Here is a 22,486-nt window from a genome sequence, read left to right on the forward strand (position 1 = left end):
AGCTGCATGATCTAGAAGAGTTTGGTCTGGTGCTGGAGGGGAGGGAAGAGCTGGGACTCTTTAGTTGGGAGAAGAGAAGGCTGAGGGGAGACCTTATTAATGCCTACAAGTATCTCAAGGGTGGGCTGAGGGAGGAGGGAACCAGACTCTTTTCAGTAGTTGCCAGTGAGAGGACAAGGGGCAACGGGCACAAGCTGGAACATAAAGGGTTCCACTTGAATATGAGGAAGAACTTTTTCACGGTGAGGGTGAGGGAGCCCTGAAACAGGCTGCCCAGGGAGGGTGTGGAGTCCCCTTCTTTGGAGATTTTCAAGACCCTCCTGGATGCTCCTGAGTAACATGCTCTGACATGCTCTGGATGGTCCTGCTTTAGCAGGGGAGTTGGACTAGATGATCTCTATGGTCCCTTCCAACTCTAAAAATTCAGTGAAATTCAGTGAAAGGCTGTGGTGCTCCATGCTCTGAATAGGGATGGCGGGTCCGTGCTCAGCTTCTTGCTCTCAGAGACTGGGGCCCTTTACCTGCTGGCATGAGTCCCATGGAGCTGCCACAGTGGGTGGTGGCACTAGCTGGTGCCTGCAACATGGAGGGTTGCAATGGGTACCATTGCAGGCAAATCCTGGCTGCTTATTCCTATTTCTTCCAGCAACTACTTTTTGGAGGACCCATAAATGTTGCTGCTCCTCTCTTATTTGGATGTGCCAGAGGAATGGCCCCAGCCCTCCACTTCCTTTCCCGGGTCAAGGAAAGGCTTAAGCTCCAGGCTTTTATAGCTGTGCAAGCTTATGTTGAGGGAGGAGGAGACCTTGGCTGTCACAGGGGGCTCGCTCCAGCCCCGGGGGTCTTTCTCAGGGCTTCTTTGGGCTCATTGGGCTTATTTGGGACCTCTGAAGGTCCTGAAGCACGGGTGGAAATGTCACTGTGCCACACGGTGCTGCTGGGTTTTCATTGCTGTTCCTGGGTCATTCACAGCTCCTTAATCCCTTGTACCCAGTAGGAGGCAAAAGGCAATTTCTTAATTGGTTTCTGGTCACCAGGACTCCTGGGAGGTGTTTTACAGCCACCCTGTCCGGCTCTGGGAACATGGGGGTCTCTGAGAGAGCTGAGTCTGCCCATGGTGTGAGGAGGTGCTGCGTGGGGTGATGCTTTGGCTGCACCCAAACCCAGCTCATGGGCTTCCACAAGGGGGCAAGCAAAGAGCTGAGGATGCATGTCACCCCACCTGGGGACCTGGGCTGGTTGAGATTGAAGATGCCAGGTTTTGGGCAAGAGCCCGGCGCTGAGCAGCTTCCAGCCTATAACCTGCTGCTCTCTGGGACTGGGGCCATGCGCTAACCCGGGATGAAAACTCCCCTGCACTCTCCCAGCAGGGCTGGATGGAGCTCAGGGGTCTGCTTTCCCTTGCCCTTCACGGGCACGTCCTACCAGCAGCAGCGTGGGGGCCGCCCAAGGAACTTCTGAGCCCTTCCTTGAGCTGCGGTCTTTGGAAGGGCATTTTGGGCAGAGCAGGGCTTTTTGGAGGGGCAGCAGCTGAAGACATCCCAAGTTTGAGCTGGGTGAGAGCCCCCAGCCCTTGTTCTGTACCCAAGCTTGGGAACATGCAGCATCACTCAGCTCGCTGGTGCTGCGCCCCAGCCCAGAGTTGCACTGAGAAAGGATGGGGGGGACCCAAAAAGACCAAGCAAACAGAGCTTGAACAGCTGAATCCCAGTGTTTACCTACTCCTTCACTATCTCGGCAGCCACAGCAAGTCAGTGCTGGCTGCCTTTATTGCCCTCTCCAGGGCCTCAGGCAGGTGCCCACCCCAGTGGCCACTGTGGCCCTGGGCCATGTCTGCAAGGTAATGGAGCAGAGTTGTTTCCTAGGGGCACAAAGAGTTGATACCTGTTGGGCATGAACTTGCTCATAAACAAATTCCACACAAATTACTGTTGTTTTTCAGCCCTCAAATGAAAAGAGCATAGAGGACCCTGAGCAGAGCATCACAATTTCTGTGATCTATCTGCCATGGCTTCATGAGCGCTTCTTGTGTGACACCCTAGCCATGGAGGGCTGTGAAAAAAAAAACACCATATCAGTGGCTGCATTTAGGAAAAGCAAGTTTAACTGAGCCTGCAAGCTTAAAATAAAGGTTGTAGTTTGCTCACAGTAACAGTGATGTGTCAAGGTCTGAGCTGTGTTTGGTCTGGCTGTATGGCAGTGCTGTATCTCCCAAGCAGGACATAGAAACAGAAGGACACCAAGGACCATTTTGGGCTTCCCCAGAGACAACGTGAACGTCCGCTGCAGCTGGTATTCCCTGGGCAGTGTGCCCCACTGCTGCTGGCCCCTCACCAACCGGAGAACCCTCCTCACCACCCACAGTTGGAGGGATGCTGGGCTGGATCGAGCGGGTGGTTCCCCAGCCCCCAGCGCCCCATCTGACGGAGGAGACACCCCTGGGCCCAGTGCAGGACCCGGAGCTGGCTAAGGTGAGTGGGGTGCTAGTTTGCAGGGCACTGGGGCCCTGTGAGCTCAGTGGGGAGATGCCAGGTGCCTCTGCATCCAGCTCCAGTACTGCGGCACCCAGAGATGGAGCATCTCCCCGGGAGGGATGGGGGCCAGGATGCGTCTCCCCCTCTGAGCTGCTGGGAGGCAGCAGGAAGGATGAGTTGTCCCTGGGGTTTGCAGTTGCCTTTGACCGGGGGGACACTGTCCTCTGCACCTCACGCTCTGACATTTTCTGCCTTTTACCCTGAAGGCAACGATGGGAAAGGCCAGTGGCCCCGGGGATGCTGCTGACCACACACACACTGAGGGTAAGCCCCCATGGCTCGGGCAGCAGCTCAGCATTCCTTTACTGGCTGGTCCTCCTCCTGCCCAGCACACTGGGGGCTGGTGGAGCAGTAATGGGAGCTTTCTTTTCTTTTTTTTCCTGCTACCATTGAAGACATGGAAAAGAAGGTGGGATTTGCGGTCCCCGAGGACCCAGGCTCTGTGTTTGAGAGGTATTGCACTTCCACCCTCCAGTGTGCAACAGGGTTTGCTTGGGATTTTGCTTTCAGTTGGGGACTGGATGCCTGGGATGGGGGGGTCCCAGCCTGACTCACTCCCTTCCCTGGCAGCGTGGGGAGCAGTGTGCTCTCCTGGCTCTCTCAGGGTCTGGAGAAGGTGATTCCCCAGCCAGTCCCGGCCCCAGGGATGCTGCAGGCGCTCGGGAAGAGCTTTGAGACAAGCATCGATGTTCCCGATCAGGTAGGTGACAGATCTGAGCAACGGTCTGGCGTGTTTGGGCTTCTAACTCTTTTTACCTTTTCTTTTGCTTATCTTTTTCTTCCTATCACTCTTCCAGTGCTAACTGGGAGTGCTAAACCTGCCCTGTGTGGGCTTCTGCCTTCATCCATCCCTGGGGAAAGGGCAGGTTTCCCTCCCTGCCCAGAGGGATGAGCCCCCCCCGGGCTCCCAAGCAAGTTATGATCTGTTTTGCTTTTCAGACGGAGGTCCAGGTCCTCAAGGATGAGGAAGAGGATGCTCTGGGTAAGGAGAGCTGGGGGCCTTTCTGGGACTCCTGCATCCCACATCCTACCTACCCCATCATTGATGCTGGTGCTGTTGGCCCCTTGAGCCAGCTGATGGGGGGACCAGGAGCTCCCAGCAGTGCAGGTCCTGGTGCTCCCCCAATCCTACAGCCCAGATCTCCTTGCAGAGATAACTCCCTTTGATCCTGAGGAGGATGAGCTGGATGGCTGCGGGTCTGAGGCTGGCTTGGATACGGTGACAGAGGAATGGTGGGTCCCTGGGGAGGCTGGCAGGGGGATGCCAGAGGGAAGGAGGGGTGCAGGATGAGCTCCCCAACCATGTTCTCCTAGGGCAGGAGCACGGGTGCTCGGCTGGCTGGTGCAGGGCTTCGAGAGGATCGTGCCACAGCCAGAGATGCTGAAAAAGCCGGAGGTGAGTACCGCCCGACTGGGGAAGACAGGGGGCTGCCGGGCAGAGGTGACAGTGCAGTGGGCTCCCCATTCTCTCGCATGATCTGACTGGGACCTTGGAGAGGAAAGCCCCGGGGGAATTCAGCAGAGTGAAAGAAAGACCTTGGGGTGCTGTCCTGGTGCTCCCTGACCTGCCTGCATGCCGGGGGCACCCTCCATTTGGTGCTGGTGCCAGCAATGCCACTGGGGTCTGGCTTTAATGGTCCTTGTCAATGAAATGGAGGGGAAACTGCAATGGAGGGTGTGTGGGGTTAAGCTTGGGTCCCCTTGGGGTGGGGGACATACCTGCCCAGGGTGATGTGGGGCTGCAGACCATCCATCCATCTGTCCATCCATCCGTCCGTCCGTCCCTCTCTCCCTCTGTTCCTCTGCAGCCGGAGCCGAAGGAGCAGAAATGCGAAGCTGTGGCAGGAGGTGAGTGATCCCCCTTCCCTGGGTGGCCCTTTCAGAGGGGACGCTCTGCTGCTGCCAAGAAGCTGGGTGCCTGCAACGTTGGGGTGGCCCTCTATCCCTGTGCCCCGAGGTACTGACTGCCCAGAGGGGTGGGCATGCCAGGTCCTGGCATCACAGCACTGCCCCTACACCACGTCTGTCCCCAAGCCGCCTGCGTCCTCATCCCAGGCTGGGTCCCTGGGGGAGAAGTTGCCAGGGAGATCCCCCAAGCCTGTCCCTCTGTGGGAAGTGACCTTTCCTAGTTTGCTTCCCTTCCCCAAAAATGTCTAAGATGATCAGTGCGTTGCTTATTCCCCTTCTCCTTCCAAATAAAACTGAGCAGGCACAAAAGGGACTAAAACCCAGGCAAAGTCAAAAAGCAGCATTCCAGCCACTCAGAGTATCCCAGGAACAGCAGAGCCAGCAGTCGCCGAGAGGCAGCCAGAGCAGGTGGCCACCTTCATCCCCCGGTCCCTGGCCGGGGACGGCAGCAGGTAACTGCAGTGGCAACTTCTGCCTGGGTACCGTGGCCAGAGGGACAACTGATGTGGGATCCAAGGCTCTGGCAGCCAGGTCTAACAGTGTTTTCTGGTCACTAGGATGTTTGCCTGGTTTGTTCAGGGACTGGAGAAGGTGATGCCACAGCCAGTGACCAGGGAGAAGCAGGACACACAGGTATGCTGTCTGTTGGGTAGGCAAAGGCGCATGAACGTCTCATCCCTGGTGGGGAGGGCGTCCCCTGCTGTGCAAATGCCACCAGGTCAGTGCTGGGATCTGTGCTGTCACCCAGCTCCTTCCAGAAAGCAAATCCCCATGACCTGCTTAGCTGATGAAAAGCAGGATTTGGCCTCTAAGCAGCAAGATAGCTCCTAGCCTGTGTTTTCTGTGCCACTTCCTTGCTTTTCTGTGTGGCACCAGGTGGTGTCCAAGCCCTGGCATCTCACCCAGGTGCAGTCCAGCTCTAAGGAGAAGCAGCAACAGCATCCTTCCCTTCCCTTGCACCTAGGCAAGCTCGCTGGCGTGCTCCTGCCCTTTAGTGTTGTGTTGGGATGCTCATGCCCACAGCCAAGCCATCGGATCTGCCCTTAGAAATCACATGGGCTATTTAGGGTAAAAGGGACATATTTACTGAAAATGGGCATTTAGGGTAAAAATTTAGGTTTACTGAAAATGGACAACTTCTCATGTTTCCCTTTTCCTCCTGCCAGGGAGTGGCAGCAGCAACCTGGAGTCCTGTGGAAGAAAGTAAGTGGTTGTTCCATCTCACCATGCCGGTTAGCTTGCCAAAGTCAGGAAGTGGTTATTGGGATGAGGAGTCACTGGTGGCCTGGTCTGCTGCGGGTGCCAGCTGGGGAGCCCCTGAAATCCCCCGGGAAGCCGTGAGAGGCTGTTGCCACTTGAGAAGCAGGAGCAGACCCAGGGTTGTGGCACAGGCTTGGTAAAGCTCAGACTTTGGAAATGTCTCTGAATGCAGCACCCCACATCCTCGGCTCCTGGGTTCTGAGGTTAGAACTGATCAAGGTCTGTCCTCGAGCTGTGCTGGAATATGTTTGCCAAGCTGGTGAGATTTGATCAAAGGATTACAAGGGAATTCAAACCTGCTGCCTTCATCACCCCCATTGGCATGTCTGCTGCTGAGTTGGAGGGTGCTTGCCAAGCCCGGTGCCTAGGGAGGTACCTTGGGAAAACAAAATCCTGGGATTAGATGTGTTAGATGTGAGTCTCCATGGGTGTAGGAAAACATTGTGGGGTTCATACTGCTGCTTGCCTGCCCATGGAGGGGGACGAGGGACAGCTGGGATGGGTTCCCCATGCCAGCCATGTTGCAGGATGCTGAGCAAAACAGGTAACCCGGCCGGCTGGCTGCCTCCAGGGATGGCACTGAGCAGGGGAGATGCCACAGCCCTGTGTAAGTGCCATCCCTGGGAAGGAGTGGTTGGTCGGGCTGTGAGAGCTGCCAATGGGAGCAGGGACCCACTGGGGAGGCTGTGCATCCCTCCAGGGATGTGCCAGGAGCCAGCAGCTGCTTGGTGAGATCTTGGGGTGGGAAACCCTGCAGGAAGGCATTTCTCCATGTGTTTGTACAAACTGGACATCTAAGTGCTGCCGTGGACCTTGGGAAGAGGCAAAACCAGTGGAATGCCACTGCCTGTGCAGGACAGTTGCATCCCTTGTGCGTGGCTAGCCTGCGTGACAGCTCACTTTGGTGCCTTGAGGCATCTCAAGGTCACTTAATCTGCCCGAATAAGGGAGAGATTGGGTCGAGCGAGAGATCTGCCCCGGCACCAAACTGCCAGCATGCTCATTGATGTTTTCCTTCTCCTTTTGTTTCAGGGGGCAAAGGGGCTTAGCGCCTCTGAAACAAATGGAAAATGAAGACGGTGGCAGGCCAGCCCTTTCCACAACCACATGAGACCAACCAGAGGAAAAAGTGCAGCTGGGGAGAAAAAGCAAAAGAGAATCTGCAAATGGTCTCTAGCTCCTTCCCAGCTGGGAAGGCAGGGACCCAAGGCTGGCTGCGGGTCCCTGGTCCTAGGGTTGTCCCTGTCCTGGCTCCCCCTTGGCTTCAGGAACTGGACCTATTGGTTTTGCAGAATAATGTGTATGAGACTGAAGCTATAATTTATAGGAGGGTAGAAAAGCATCACTCAGGACACCTCGGAGGCAGAAAGACTCTTGCTACCCCATCCCAGCACTCCTGGCCCTCTCAACCCCCGCACCAGCATCCAAATATTCACCCCTGAGACCTGTAGCTGAGGCCCACAGGTGTCTTTTAGTCAACTTCTGCCCTCCAAGCTGTAACATTATAAAGCTCTTTAAGCTTCCATCAGCTTCTTACTGTCTTTCTGCCATTAAGAGTTTTCTCTGAGCAAGTGGAAAGGGCTCTGGTTTGCAGCAGCAAATGCAGGCCGCTGAGGTTAATCTCTAGGCGAACAGGCAGGAGCTAATGGTTAAAATCCTTTGCCACAACTCTCCTGATGGGACAACTTACCCCAAATTTTCCTTACTCCCAGCTGTGGCTGCTCTCTCCCAAAGCTCACAGCTCCTCAGATGCAGCACTAGTGGTAGTGGCAGGAGAGTCCTGGCAGGGAAGGGATCCCAGTGACTCTCTCCAGCCCAGAAGTGTGTGTGCAGGAGTAGCCAGAGCTGGCATGCTGGGCTGAATGGGGTGAGAGCACCTACACCCCATGGTTTGGGTTGGGAGGAACTTTCAAAGATGATCCAGTCCACCCCACTGCCATGGGCATGGACATCTTCCATGAGATCAGGTTGGTCAAAGGCCCATCCAACCTCACCTTCGACACTTCCAATGATGGGACAAGCACAACTTCTCTGGACAACCTCTTCCATTGTCTCATCACCCTCACTGTACAATATTTCTCCCTTATCTCCAATTGAAATCGACCTTCTTTCAGTTTAAAACCACTGCCCCTTTTCTTGTCACTGCAGGCCTTGGTAAAAACATCTTTCTCCATTTTTCATATAAGTCCTCTTGATCTATTGAAAGGTCTCCCATCTCATTGCATCTCTTTAGGATGATCTAGGTAGCCAAGCAACCACCCTGAGCCCTATCCCCTGTGTTCATAGTGAACCCCACTCGTACCATGCTAGGATTTCAGTATTTTCCCCATTTTCATGTAATGTATTCAAAAGTTGTGGTGTGTTTTAAAAGTCATCTCACTGATTGCTGTCCCGCATTCTAATTAATGGAGATCTAGAGGGAACGGGCTAAAGGCAGTGTGGGCACCACGGGGAGGGTAAATGCGACACAGAGCTGACTGTGGGTGGGTTTCCTGCCTTTCTGTAGTTGAATTTGCATGTTTCTTATTAGCTTCAGTGCAGACATGTAAGTCTTGTTGCCAGGCAGACTTCAGAATAAACTGGTTTTATAGTATGCGGATGTGCTTCCTCCTCTGTTTCTCCGGTGTGTGCCTGACATGGTACGTTGGGTACCTCTGGGACATGGAGAGGGCTGGTCCTGGGTCAGACCCATGCTCTTTGCTTTGCAGCTGGTCTGACAACCCCCCATGAACCCACCGTGTGTTTCGCCCCAGCAATGCTGGGGAACTGTGGAGTGTGTGGGATGCTTCCTACACCGTGCCTGGGGTGGCGTTGGGAGCAGACATGGAGTGTTGCTCCTGGTGTTGCAACGTGGGCTCTGGGTTGAGTTTTGCTCTGCAAAACCAGGGCCCTCGGGCTGTGCCAGCGCAGTGTTTTGCTCAGGATTGGCAAGGGCTTTGGGCTCTTCCTGCTGCAGCTCCTGTTCGCAAGAAGAGCCAAAATATGGCCTGGACATGGGCCAAATTGTCTGCTGGTGGAGGTTGCTACGTGTGTACAGAAGCCAACAGGCATCTGTATGCAAAGGGCTATAGTTTTCATAGGGCTTTGGATACACTTGACACAAAATGGTGAATTTTATTCTTTCTTCTGGCAAAAGTGCCCAAGGCATCCATCTGGCACAGCTCAAGGAGACCGGGGTCGCACGGGTCTGTTCCTGCTGAAAGTGCTTCAGTCCTGGCACATGGTAGCACCTCTGCATCGAGCAGCTAAACATCTGCCCTGGCCCTACCTCTAGCCTCTTGAAAACGGGCTACTCTCACTTCATTGCTTCCCTTTCTCCGTTCCCATTCCAGTTCATATTGTTCCTGGGGAAACTGAGGACGCTGACCTCGTCCTGGAAGAAGTCAATGATGACTGGATTAATGAAGCCACATGCGAGATGATGGCCTGGGGTCGTGAGGCTGAGCTGGTAGCAGATGCTCATCCCCTTCCCCCCATACAGGAAGAACCTCAGGAAGAAGAAAACAGGTAGGAGAAGGAAGATGCTGTTGATGAACAGCTCTACATGCCCTCTGACCACCAGCATGGTGGCCATGGGAGGGGATGAGCACATCCCTGGGCATTTCTCTTTGCCAGTGCTGGTGGTGGAGCTGGCACTGGGCAGCCAATGTGCTTGTTTCCAAAGAGAGGGGCACCAAAAGGACCCAAAAGGTGTTTGAGCAAAACCAACCTTTTCTTCTGGTGTTGAGTGGCAGAGCCATGAGTGCAATGCTTCATGGTGCCCTACAGAAGGATGCTCTGCTTAGGCTTCCCCAAAGTAGATTTTTGGCCCTAAAAAAGAGTTTGAACCTCAGTACCATCAACTGCACATCCAGCTGTTATGACACTGGGAAGCAGGAGTCTTTATATAATTCATCCTGCTGCTTCTAATAGAAAGAAGAACCCCTGCTGACACCCTCCAAGGGCTGGGCAATGTGTTCAGAGCTGGGAGTGGGCTGTGTTGCAGCAGGGGGATGAGAGGTGTCCATGCACACTCCCAAAGGGTTTGGGAGTCCTGCAAAATGCTCCCTGTGCCCAGCACATGTGCAGGGGAGGGCGAGCACGGTGGTCCCCAACTCCAACATAGGTGGAATGCACACCACTCAAGTGCACTAAGCCACAAGCAATGCCTGGAGCCGCGTTTGCTCAGCACAGCTCTCTTCTGCTCAGCCAGAAGACACTGGAGATGTTATAAAAATATTTTTCAGATTTTTTTTTCCCTTTAGTATACGAGCCCGAGAAGCTGTGGGCAGCAAGCACATCCTGTCCTGGAGGTTGGATTTCATTTACAAGGAGGTTTTGGTCAAAACCAGCAACAAATGACCTCTAAGCATACCCTCTCCCTGTACTGCAAGGAGAGTTTGAAGGCTGCAGGACTCTGGTTTTGCATTCCCAAACTTCTTCCCGTTCTTCCTCCCACCCGCTTGGGGCCACAGACACTAATGGGCTGTGAAACCAGATGTTGGCTGAGGGGGTAGAGGGAAAACACCTCCAGCCACAGGGTCTGTGGAGATGGTCAGTGCTCCTCTTGTGAGGTCAGCCATACTTTCTGGATTTCACCTAACGAGTTTCTTCTCCCAAGGCTGTGGTTGTGCTCCCTGAGTGCTGCTGAGGAGGAGGAGGAGGAGGAGAAGGAAAAGGAGGAGGAGGGGGAGGAAGAGGAAGAGGAGGAGAAGAAGGAGGAGGAGGAGAGTGCAGGGTGAGTAGCTGCCGTTGTCTTTATGGCTTTGTTGGAAAGGAGTGCAAACACAGTTGTTTCAGCTGCATTCACAAGCTGGAGAGGCTGAAACACCAGCAGAGGAGTGAGCTCCTCTGGGCAGCCGGGGTGCGCCTGGGGAGGGATGCGCTTGGGCAGGGATGGGCTTGGGGAAGGATGGGCTTGAGGAAGGATGCTTTTGCAAACCAGCTCAGCCCAGGGCTCACTGCTGACGCAGCACGTGGTGACAGGCGAGTGTCTCCTGGAGACACAGGCTCCATCTCCATCGCAGCCACCCGTGGCAGCCGCAGCCCCTGGCCGTCCCCTCCCGCGGGGGCTGGCGGCTCGGTTGAGCAGGAGCCGTGGCTTGTGCCTGGGAGCAGCCAGCCCCTGGGGATGGTCCATGTTATTTAAAACCTTCTCGAATAACTCAGGGCGGTTGGGATTATTATGAGTGTTACAGTGCTGAATTTAAAGACAGGATTATGTGCTGTACCTGCAAATGCTACTTAATACAAGTAGGTAGAATTTTACCTATTTTTTTCTTGTTATAGAAAATAGTTGAGTTATTGTCAACTGTTGTGGATGGTGACTTTGGTCTAGATTGTATTTAGAAAAACCTTTCTGCTTTAGTGGTTTGCTCTGATTTCACGTGAGATAAACGTTTCGGGATTTATTACCTAGTGCTAAAATATTATCCTCTGTTAATTCCTCTGAAGTAGCTAGATTTTCAGGAAGAAGCTGAAAATGTGTGATTATTCAGTATTAAAACCGTATCTTTTTATTTTATCAAAATCTGTTCCTGGGGCTTCACTATAGAAACTTGAACTTCAGTTGTAGGGTGAACGAGATGCTGTTTCATCCTTCGATACATTTCTCTGTTTATGGGAAAAGAGAGGCAGCAACAAGTTTTCTGTTTAGGTTAGGATGAAAAGACTTGTGATTGTATTTGAAGGGAGCCTAATTTAAAAAAAAAAAAAGAGTGGAAAATTATTAAAAAGAATTTTAAAAATACTTTGGAAAATAACAGTTTTTCAGGGCATGGCGTAAAAGAGAAAAAGTATCCCCTGCTTGTTACATACATCTTCTGACTTAGGACCTGCCGAGAATGCAGAGAGATGTTTTTTTCAATTTTCATGCATTTTGCTGCCATAACATTTTTTCATTATTCCAAGTCCTCACTTTGTGCCTCTCACCAGGAAAGAGAAAACTAGAAGATAAGTGCAAAGAATGACATGATGAGACTGTTGTTTTTCAGTTTAAAGTTATATAAAACCAGTAAAATCTATTTTGCGAGCCTCATTTTTCAGAATGGTGGAACTGGGATCTGTGCGACTGCTAAAGGAAAATGACAATTATGTGTCCTGGTGGTGTCCTGCACAGGCAAAGTGGAATTCGGGTGGTGCTTGTGGGACAGCCCTGCCTGGAAATAAGGGTCTCGGCTTTTTATTTGGCAAATTTTTTATCGATGAGAAATTCTTATGCACAGCAGGAGAAATGTGCTGCCTGCACTTTCTGCATATGTAACTTTTGCTTATGCATACGCAGTACCCTGCATTATTTAAGCACCTCTCACCTTGTCTCCCATGTAGGATTTTTTCCAACTCCCTTCTAAGCCAAGCAGCACCACTACTGAATTTCGGTAGTATTGCCCACCTGCCAAGGGCATTTGTGATGCAGTTGGAGGAGCAGTGCTCCCTGAAACTGGGAGAGCTGTGCATCATTCCTGTTGACGTGATGCCCCCACATTGACATGATGCATCCTCTGTTGATGTGATGCAGTCCCATTGATGTGATGCCATCCCGGTTGACGTAATGCCCCCTCCATTGACATGATGTCCTCCCTCTTGACTTGCTGCATCCCCCATCGACATGGTGCCCATCCCGTTGATGTAATATGTCCCCCGTTGATGTGACGCCATCCCCATTGATGTGATACGTCCCCCGTTGACATCCGCAACGTGTTCAACCTCAGAAAGGGCAAAAGTGAGCTCAGGCACTTGTCTCTGCTTGATCTGTACCACGCAGGCTCCTGCTCCATTCGCCTTGTCTCACCACTGATGAGGGTGTGGATGAAGTCTACTTTGCAGAGGAGGCCCTTAGGTTTGAGCAGCTGGAGGAAGCTGAGATAAGTGATCTTGAAGGTGCTTTTGTACAGGTATGTCACCACTCCCTGCTTCGGTTCACGTCTGCAATGAGCTCTTGCTGCCCAGCGCATGCTGGGGGCTCAGAGCTTGCCCAGGGGGATGCAGTGCCCTGGCAAGGAACAAGGACTGATAAGAGCTTGGGGAATGTTGCCCACTGAGATGTCTCCATCTCTGAACATGAGACAGCAGCAGTAACTCTGCAACACAGGAAAGGTGCTCAACGCTGGGACTGAACAACGAGCTGAGAGGCTGGGGAATGGTTGGGGGATACAGGGCACCCAATCAAACTGAAAAGTCTGCTCTTTTACTGACAGAGTGGGTCTTCTTCTCCTTAAAATGGCTTTTTTGATTTTGAAGGTGGAAGAGGCGACAGCTGAAGCTGCTGAAACCGATGCCGAAGGTATAACATACGGCAGGGTAACACTGCATGAAGATGAACCAAAGCAGGCAATGCCATGCCCAGCTTCTCCCTCCCTGCTGCTTGCTCTCTGGGGGTGGGCAGTGGCATTTTCTGCAGCGTGGGCAGTCAGGGCTTTTCGCTGCCTTAAAGCATCCCGTGGGCACAGCCCGATGGCAATATTGTCATCAGCTGGAGCCAGCTTTGGGAGGCTGGTGCTTACGCAGTACTGAGCCTTGTTGATTAAGCAATCTCTGATGTGAAATAAGAGTTCCTCCCTCTGCTGAAGAATGTAGGGGGGACAAAAAGGATTTTCTCTACACTTTTCTCAAATTGGGAAATAACCACTGGCATAAAGTGCATTTTAATGTAACCATTGAGGAGAAAACTGGTTAGTAATAAAACTCAGGTGGTGAGCTCCTATTGCAGACTGATTGAGCAAAGGCAGTTCCTGGCATAAGGGCCTGTTGAGATAGGACAAGGGGTAATGGCTTTAAACTAAAAGAAGGAAGACTTAGCCTAGTTATAAGGAAATTTTTTTTTTATGCCAGGGTGGTGAGACACTGCCCCAGGTTGCCCAGAGAGGTGGTGGATGCCCCATCCCTGTAAACATTCCAGCCCAGCTTGGGCAGGGCTCTGAGCAACCTGGTCTGGTTGAAGATGTCCCTGCTCATGGCAGGGGGTTGGACCAGGTGGGCTTTAAAAGTCCCTTCCCACCCAAACTATTCTGTGGTTCAATGATAACTCCATCGATGTTGGGGAAGTTGCACAAGAGATGGCTTGACCTGACCCCTGGTACAGACTGCAGGTTCCTCTGCTCACGCAGCCCTGCAGAGCATCCTGATCTCACAGCGATGCTAGAAAAGTGTGTGATAGGATGCTCACCACTGCTGCTACCACCATCTGTGAGCGGCGGGCAGCAGCAAAACCCCCAGCAGCCCTGCATTTCTCTGTGCTGACACAGTCGTCCTGTCTCAAACCACTCTCTTTTATTGCAGTTTCAGATCCTTGTCCTTTGCTTGAAGCATCTAGGCGCCTAGCAGCATGTCCAAGCATACCCGAGACGTCGAGCTAGATCGGCTGGTGCATGACAAGCTGCCCGATGGTGGGGACGCCTCCCCTCCGGGCTGTGGGGCACTAGAGCAGCTCCCCAATGTCCCCAGCTACCGAGCCACCGCTGCCTCCCGAATCCCTGTCCTTGTTGCCAGCAAGCCAAAGGCTGGAGTTGTCAACCCCAATTTTTGCAATGAGGAGCAATCCCCCTTAGGTATTAGAGATGTTGGCTTTGACCACGGGCTTGTGTAGCTTGAGAGGGACAAGGAGTTATTCCTGGAGTAGTTGCTTTTTGTTGCTTTTTTTGGGAAAAAATAAATAAAAGCCTGTTTCATGTTGCAGCACAGAGGCTGGGAAAAAAAAATTCCTGTCTTTTTCTGCTCTCACCTCATCACTATGTGCCTTTCTAGCTAATGCCTAGAGAGTGTTTGCCAATAGCTGTAAATGACGAGCTATATGTTTTGACTTGCTTGGCCAAAATCTTTCCCAAAGGACCTGCAGGCAGAGGGTTAAATATCCAGCACGCATGCAATTTTCTCCTTAGCATTCATGTAACCCATTCATACTAAGAGGATGGTAAGATGGAGATTTGCTGTTCACGGGTTTCTGCCTTTTAACCCAGAAGGACAAATTATGTTTCTGTAGCTTTGCTTTGCTGTGCTTTTTACCGGTGAGGCAAATTTTGCTGCTTTCCCTTACACCCCGTGGGATTTTAACTTTGCAACTCAAACAGGCCTTTTCTCAGTGACTTGATTGAGCCAGACTCTGACTCACGGGTTCCACATCAACATGGGATGGGAGGGGATGCACAGGGTCCTTCAGATGTGTGAAAAACCTCCCTTAGAAGAAATCCTGCAGGAAGTCATTGTGGTTTGTTGTATAGCCAAGAAACAGGATGGCACTTCACAGCTCTGCCGGCTGCGGGGTCCAGCTGACCCCCAGCACCATTTCTCCTGTGGGTAATGGGCATCTCTCCTTACCTACTACAAACATCCAACTTCCCAGCTCCTAAAATTTAGTCTCTGCAAAAGAGAGAGGCTGTTAATCCATACTTAAATAGTGCCTTGTTCTGCATGAAAAGCAAATGCTCATGTAATTTGGAGCTTGCACGATCCGTATGTTTATGTTCAGAAGACCCAGGAGATTTTCTAGACCCTGTGAGGCAGGTTTGCAGCTGGAAATCCTGGATTCCAGCGTAACACCTGCAACTGGTAATCCTGATTTCCATCGTTTTCTGACACTGGCATGGAGTAGGTGCAATCACTGCAAGCTGGGGAAGCAGAAGGGAAGCAGGTGGCACTTCTTATAGTGTTAAAAACTGGGCAAAAAAGAAAAAGAGATGATCCAAACTGTGAGGAGAAAGGAGTGTTGGGTGAGAAGGGGATGGAGGGAAAAGGGCACTTCTTGCAGCACCCTGCAAGGTTTTGGGGGCAGCTCCGCGGAGACGATGGGCGTGGGGGATTCATCCTGGCTGCACCCCTCTCACTGCAATTATTGTCTTCTCCACGGCCCAGGCAATTACCCCACTGTGGACATCAGGGATGTGGACAGCGGAGGCAATGCTGTGGAGAGCAACGGTACCCACTTACCAGTGCCCACCGCCAGCAGTCCCAAAATGCTGGCAGTGCCTGGCACGGTGCTGGCATCCCCCAGGTACGGCTCTGCCCTGGCGTGGTCCCCAGCTCCTGTGGGTCAGAGCCAGATGGTGTCCCCAGAACCTTCCCGTTTTCCCAGGCCTCACTTTCTTGTGCCACCTTACTGGTATTGCATTTTTCTTGCCCGTCTCTCGAAGTGTGGTGGTGTGATGGTGTGGCACCGGGGACAAGCACGGACCTGGGCTCACCCTCTGTGCATCTTGCCAGGTGCCCAAAAGAGTTGCAAGATGGGCTGGGTGGCTGCACGGGCATGAAGCCCATGGCTCGGTGGTGCCCAGGAAGAAACAGGGCTTTAGCAGCAAAACAGCAGGGTAGTTTGCTCCCATTGACTTCAGACAACACCAAAAATTAGGGGGAAACTGACCGTGGTAGAGAAGGGGAGATGCAAACAGATGAGACCTGGGAAGAGGAGGAGGAGGAGGAGGGAGAGGAGGAGGAGGGGGAGGAAGAGAAAGAGGAGCTGACTGAGGATGGAGGACAAGTCAAGCCTGGTTGTTGTGTTTGCCCCCACAGGAGAAAGCTGCCGGCCCCGGAGGATGGCCTGGAGGAGGGACTGGTGAACCAGTCCCCCACCCGAGCGCTACTGGGCTGGGAGGAGCAGCAGAAGGAAAGGTACGTGGTGCAACCAAGAGGCTCCAGATCAGCCAAGCTCCCAGGGGTTCAGAAACTTGGGTGGAAACAACAAAGATCCTAGAAGTGCTCAGATACCAAAGGGAGAGGTAGCCATGCCCGCAGTAGGTCTAGAGCTGTGTAACAAGTAACTCACCCCTTCTCCAAAAATAACAATCGTGATGCTTCCTGGGACAGAAACTGCTCTCTTGTTTTTCCCATATCCAGGTAGAAATATTCTTCTTAAGATTAGATTTAACCACAGAGAAGATGCACCTTTGATCTACATATGTTATAGGAATATGGGGACACCTTTTTTTAACTGATTGCAGAGAAATTAACTTTTTGTTCCATGTTGGAAGCCAGCAGAAGCTGTGCATCACGCAGCTCTGGTCCTGGCTTCCCTGCAGCCCCAGGAGACAGCCTCAGAAGGACCTGCCCTCCCTGGGAAGCAAAGTCTTGCTTTTTTCTGTCCTCCCTTCTAGTGATGCTCTTAGTCACGCTGGGTAAAGCATCCTGGGCTGAATCCAACCTAGTTTTAATAAAGAGGCTGAAAAGAGATGCCATAGTTCATAAATTCAGGGACTTGGTGCACATTTTCACCCCATAGTTCTTCTAAAATCTTCTTCTCTCAAGCATCTAAAATCTAGCCTGAGATCTTGGTGTTTCCCAAGTCCCTCTGAGGGCACCTCACGCCTCAGGGCAAGGATGAGGCTGGTGCTGCTTCATGGTGTTTTACTGAAACCACCTTAATTTGTGTTGTTCTGATGACACAATAGCCAAATAAATATGGGTAAATCCTAATTCAGGATCCAGTAAGTTAAAAAAAGGATCATGAAACTGCACTTGGGCTTGCCTACCTGCATGAAAAGCCTGATGGTCTCCTTGCAGCCTGCCCGAGCGCATCGGCTCAGCCACGAGCCTGAGCAGTGCCATCATCAACAACCGGCTCCAGGAGCTGGTGAAGCTCTTCAAAGAGAGGACCGAGAAGGTGAAGGAGAAGCTGACCGACCCTGATGTCACCTCGGACGACGAGAGCCCTACAGCATGTGAGTTTGAGCGGGGCTGGGAGTGTTTAACTGACGGGTCAACACACACGCCATTTTTTCAGGGAGATAGCTGCTTTATTAATAATTTAAAGACCTTAAGATTTTCAGTCCTTTTAAAATAACTGTGTGGTCTCTCCCAGCCCCTGCTAAGCCAGCACCTGCGGCAGCACCTGTGCCTCCCCCAGGAGGGGAGCAGGAGGGGGACAAGCCAGCAGGGGACGAGCACTACTGTGAGATGCTGTGCTGTGTGTTCAAGTACCAGCCCTGGATGGACCGTCTGAAAAACTACCAGTTCCCCAGCAGCATCGACCCACTCACCAGTGAGTGATGGAGCACAGCCATGCACCCAGGTTTGGGGCAAGCTGGGAGGGGGAAGAGGGGGTGAGGAAGGGAGGAGGTGTAAAAGATGAGACCTCGTAGAAAAGGGAGGACAATCAAGCAAGGAGCAATTTATCTTACAGCTGTCTACTAAACCGCAGAGTTTTAAATTCCCCTGCAAGGCACAGGATTTCCAAAATGCTTTGCTATGGCTGTAGGTATTAGGAGCACGAGAAGTCAGGGAAGGGGCAGCCACCTTCTGCTTTTCAGGCTTTTTAGTGGGCAAATGCTGCCCCTGTGGTGTGAACACGCCAAATAAAAATCAAAATCACAAATTAAATATCCCCTGTCCTGGGGACACCCCGTAGGAACACAACTCCTTCCTTAGTCTGCTGTTTCCCAGCCTTTTCAAGGCCCAGGGGCTCAGGCAGCCAGCCCCTGGCTCAGCACAGCCTAAAGGGAAGATAGCCAAGCAAGAAATTTGGCATTGTGGGAGCCAAGCAAAAGCAAACCTAGTTGAACCAGCAAAGTTAGAAGAGGGTTTCTGATTAAAAGCAATGTGCTCTGCAACCAGTGGTATTCACTTTGCATCTAGAGCCCAGCTCACTTGCAATTAAATGCTGTTGATCAGAGACCTCCTGCAGGTTTCTTCCTTGCATGCAGGGCAGGGGATGAAAGCCCCTTTGCGTAGTGGATTCATGAGGACAAGGGGCATGTGCCCAGCTAATAGTGATGTGGTTCTCTGTGTGCAGACCTGATGTATGTTCTGTGGCTGTTCTTCGTTGTGATGGCCTGGAACTGGAACTGCTGGTTGATCCCCGTCCGCTGGGCTTTCCCGTACCAGACACCATCAAATATCCACTGCTGGCTGGCCGTGGACTACCTCTGCGACCTCATCTATCTGCTGGATATCCTTGTCTTTCAGACCCGGTTGCAGTTTGTCCAGGGGGGAGACATAATTGTGAGTGGCAGCACGCACATCCCACCACTGGGGATCAGCTGCAGGGACCTCCCATGCCCATCACCCCGAGTGACATGGTCACCAATTTCTGAATTTGAGCTCTCCAAGCTCTCCCACCACCGCTGTGGCCATCAGGGATGTGCCCACTTTTGGAGGACTGCAATCATCTCTCCTGCCATGTAGTGGATAAGTCTTTTTGTCCACCAAACATATGTATTTTTCCCCTAAAGTCAATACCAGCCCATCTAGAAAACATGTGGTCCATGGTGGCCCCATTTCTGGGTAGGAGGGTCCATGGGGCAGTGCTGCCAGCAGTGCAGTGGGGACCATCCCCAGCACAGCCATACACTGCAAATTGAGAGCAGGTGGCATAATAAACTGGGTTTAATTTTCAGGAGCACAGAATGCATTCACGATATGACAAAAGCCATTGTAATCTGAATGCATAGATCACGTGCCTGAGATAAGTGAAAGCCCTTGATTTCGTTTCCATATCCAATTAAGTAAGTTGTGAAAAATAAAACCTCGAGGGTACAGCCTTCCTATGGCTCATGCAAATGCTCAGACAAGTAGGTTTCTTCTGTAAACTCTGACTTTTGTGGTGCTGGCAGCATGACGCAAAATGAGCACAGAATGTCCCGGAATGGGATAGAAAGATGACACTTGGCCAGGTAGTCTTCTGCCCCTTTTGCTCTGCTCCCCTTCCCAGGCACAAAGGGAGCGTTTTCCCTGTTGTGGTGCAGAAGAGGAAAGCCAGGCATGACCATGTTGGCCATGATTTTCCCTTCTGCAAGCAATGATCAGTCTTCATCTCTCTCCCTCCCTGTTCCCAACCAGACTGATAAAAAGGCCATGAAAGAGAACTACCTGCGATCACAGCGCTTTAAGGTTTGACATAATTTTATTTGTTAATTGGAATCTTTAATCTGAACAGTGCTTTGCAGCTCCACCCCACCATGCCTGCAGGTCCCACAGAGGATTCTGTCTTTGTGCGTATTTCTTTCAGATGGATGTGGTGTGCCTCCTGCCCCTGGATTTCTTCTACTTCAAAGTCGGTGTCAACCCGCTCCTGCGCTTTCCTCGCTGTCTGAAGGTGAGTCGGTGCTTGTAAAACCAGGCAGAACACCACGTGTAATGGATACGAAGGAGTCCCATGCTGCCTGGGGTAAGCTATGGCTTGCCAGACTCACCAGTGGTGGCAAGAGGATTGTAAAATGAATAGGAAGTCTTGTCCTGAAGGCTTTGTGGGGCTGTTGGTCAAAGATTTCATTTAAATCGTAAAACACACTCACATTTGAATAGAAGGGCACTTAGAGATGGGGCCAAACCTCTACGTAGCAGTTCATGTTGTGGAGGGGCTGTAGGAGGGAAACAGAAGGGGAGTGGGGTTTTATGGGGACATAACTCTCCTGGTGGGGGCTGCAGGAAGCTGGAGCACGCTGCCTTCCTTCTCCTCCCAGTACATGGCCTTCTTCGAGTTCAACAACCGCCTGGAGGCCATCCTGAGCAAGGCGTACATCTACAGGTGAGGGGGAGGGAGGGATGGAGCCTAGAGTTGCTGTTTGTGACAGGGGAAGAAGGTTCGCTTTGGCATGTGCCCGTTCTGGGTTTCTATTTTCCCCCTGTTCCCAAGCCAGCTGATGGGGGTGTTGGCTGATGCAGGCAGGATGTGGGGATCCTGGAGTCTGTGTGGGTAGAATCACCTCTCCCCAACCCAGCGGGGACATGGGTCCTGGTGATGAAGAGGAGCCACCAGTGGCTAAGCTGATTTTTCTGGCACTTCTGGAGGTGCAGGGCTGTGGGAGGGAGCAGTGGGGATGCACGTTGGGGTGCTCTGTGGTTCCTGCATTGGCAGGACCTACACTGTCTGCACCCAGCTCATCATCAAGTTCCTTGTGATGCCAATACAATTGGACGTGATGTAATCTGATGTGTTTCTCCCAGCACACATCATATCATCTCCCATCATATCATCTCCCCTCCTGCTCTCTCCATATTTATTTTTTTTTTGCAGAGTGATTCGGACGACTGCCTATTTACTGTACAGCTTGCATGTCAACTCCTGCCTCTACTACTGGGCATCAGCCTATGAGGGACTGGGCTCTACCACCTGGGTCTACGATGGGGAAGGAAACAGGTACAATCCAGGGCTTGGGTCCTCGCATAGCACAGCTTGCTGTGATGAGAGGCAGCAAGAAGGGAGGTGTTAGGAGGCAGCTGGGTTCATAAAAACCCCTGAAGCGAAGGGTTGGGGGGTGCCAGGAGAAGATGCAGATCCAGGGAGAACGACAGGGACAGAATGGATGGGATGTGCACTAATAAACAGTGTCACAAGTCATAGTGGCTGTAACTGGGCTGAGGTGGAAGGCAGTGGCAGGTCAAAGAGGCTGAAAAACTGGGAGCCTGGAGCTGGGCAACTCAGGTTGGGAGACAGAGGCAGTGGCCACCCGGTCTCCTTCTCGCAGTGGTGACTCCAAGACACACGTGTTCAATGTTTGTTGTGATGGATGCCGCAGGGGGAGCACTCCGCTTGCAAACTGAAAGCAGCCTAGTGGCCAATGCCCACAACCATGAGTTGTACAACACAGGCAAAATAAAACACTAAGTAATATTTGACTAATTTAGCACCGTGCAATAAATGAGTTTCCTGGAAAAAAAAATAAAATGGGATGGGTAAGGGTATTAAAGAGACAAGTGACTGTCACCTACGCAGCCTTAGTGCTGCTCTTGCCTTCCCTTTGAGTACTCGGCTTCCCATGTTAATGTTGCCACTATCTAGTTATTTTGCATGATATACCTATCTGTAGGTGTAACTATAACATCCAAGGGAGTGCCCAAGAGCAGTGAATCAAGAATTCACTTGACATCTCTTGAGTCTTATGCCACCAATTTGCCGACAAACCTTTTTTTCCCCCTGATTATTTCTAAAAGTGTAAATGTGGCCAAAAATACAACTCTGGTGTATAGCAGTGGGGCCAAAAGACGCAAAAAATGAGAGTAGCCAGAGCAACTGAGCTCTGTGGAGGTTTCTAGAGGGTCCCTATGTCCTGCTCCTGTAACATCTCCAGAAGCACCTGCAGATGTGGTGGGGAGGCTGCATGCCCTTAATTTTCCTATAATTACTCTCAGCTGGCTCTGGCTTGCCATGGCCAGAGGATGTGAGCTCGGTACCTAGGGATGAAACAGTCCTTCATGCCTGAAATGCCTTCAAATCTGCTTTCTCTTTTCCTCCCAGCTACATCCGCTGCTACTACTGGGCAGTCAAAACCCTCATCACCATTGGGGGCCTGCCGGACCCCAAGACACTGTTTGAGATCATCTTCCAGCTGTTGAACTACTTCACGGGCGTCTTTGCTTTCTCCGTCATGATAGGGCAGGTGAGGGGGAGTGGCGTGGGATTCCCAGCCTCAGGTAGGGAAGGTTTTGTGGGGTTTTGTCCACAGGTTTGTATGTCCAGGTTTGTTTTCCCCATGCAAGGACCTTCTCAGCATCAGCAGAAGACAAAAAGCATTTGGTAGATGCTGTTAGGACTCAGCATACATACTCTAGACTGCTTAACCTCCACGATGGATAAGTGACAGCGATTAAAACATCTCTTCCACCCCTTCCTCCCATTCAGATGAGAGATGTGGTTGGCGCGGCTACAGCAGGGCAAACTTACTATCGGAGCTGCATGGACAGTACCATTAAATACATGAACTTCTACAAAATTCCCAAAACTGTTCAGAACCGGGTGAAAACGTGGTATGAGTACACGTGGCATTCGCAAGGCATGCTAGGTGAGATCCAACGGCTCCAAAGGTCAACACTTGCACCTCATGTTTTACTGTGGCTGTTTTGCAGAGCAGATAGGTTACTGTCAAATGGGACTGCATTTTCCG

At 51.8% G+C, this 22,486-nt stretch overlaps 1 protein-coding gene across 1 annotated transcript in view; it reads left to right on the forward strand.

Annotated features, from left to right (window-relative positions):
- The first annotated feature begins 1,532 nt into the window (after positions 1-1,532).
- Positions 1,533-22,486, forward strand: part of CNGB1 (cyclic nucleotide gated channel beta 1) — a 27,729-nt gene continuing 6,775 nt past the window's right edge. Inside the window, exons 1-27 of the mRNA XM_014946881.1 lie at positions 1,533-2,471; positions 2,741-2,798; positions 2,930-2,987; positions 3,105-3,234; positions 3,474-3,516; positions 3,686-3,767; positions 3,849-3,930; positions 4,343-4,382; positions 4,744-4,894; positions 5,000-5,075; positions 5,609-5,645; positions 9,035-9,209; positions 9,947-10,016; positions 10,355-10,419; positions 12,445-12,574; positions 12,921-12,963; positions 15,528-15,666; positions 16,182-16,280; positions 17,169-17,326; positions 17,467-17,646; positions 18,397-18,605; positions 19,443-19,493; positions 19,612-19,698; positions 20,066-20,130; positions 20,620-20,742; positions 21,841-21,982; positions 22,225-22,384. Coding sequence (XP_014802367.1) covers positions 2,373-2,471; positions 2,741-2,798; positions 2,930-2,987; positions 3,105-3,234; positions 3,474-3,516; positions 3,686-3,767; positions 3,849-3,930; positions 4,343-4,382; positions 4,744-4,894; positions 5,000-5,075; positions 5,609-5,645; positions 9,035-9,209; positions 9,947-10,016; positions 10,355-10,419; positions 12,445-12,574; positions 12,921-12,963; positions 15,528-15,666; positions 16,182-16,280; positions 17,169-17,326; positions 17,467-17,646; positions 18,397-18,605; positions 19,443-19,493; positions 19,612-19,698; positions 20,066-20,130; positions 20,620-20,742; positions 21,841-21,982; positions 22,225-22,384 — 2,752 coding nt within the window. The 5' untranslated portion in view covers positions 1,533-2,372. The remainder of the gene's footprint in view (positions 2,472-2,740; positions 2,799-2,929; positions 2,988-3,104; positions 3,235-3,473; positions 3,517-3,685; positions 3,768-3,848; positions 3,931-4,342; positions 4,383-4,743; positions 4,895-4,999; positions 5,076-5,608; positions 5,646-9,034; positions 9,210-9,946; positions 10,017-10,354; positions 10,420-12,444; positions 12,575-12,920; positions 12,964-15,527; positions 15,667-16,181; positions 16,281-17,168; positions 17,327-17,466; positions 17,647-18,396; positions 18,606-19,442; positions 19,494-19,611; positions 19,699-20,065; positions 20,131-20,619; positions 20,743-21,840; positions 21,983-22,224; positions 22,385-22,486) is intronic.

Source organism: Calidris pugnax, unplaced genomic scaffold, assembly GCF_001431845.1.
Source record: "Calidris pugnax isolate Ruff unplaced genomic scaffold, ASM143184v1 scaffold30, whole genome shotgun sequence".
Classification (NCBI taxonomy): domain Eukaryota; kingdom Metazoa; phylum Chordata; class Aves; order Charadriiformes; family Scolopacidae; genus Calidris; species Calidris pugnax.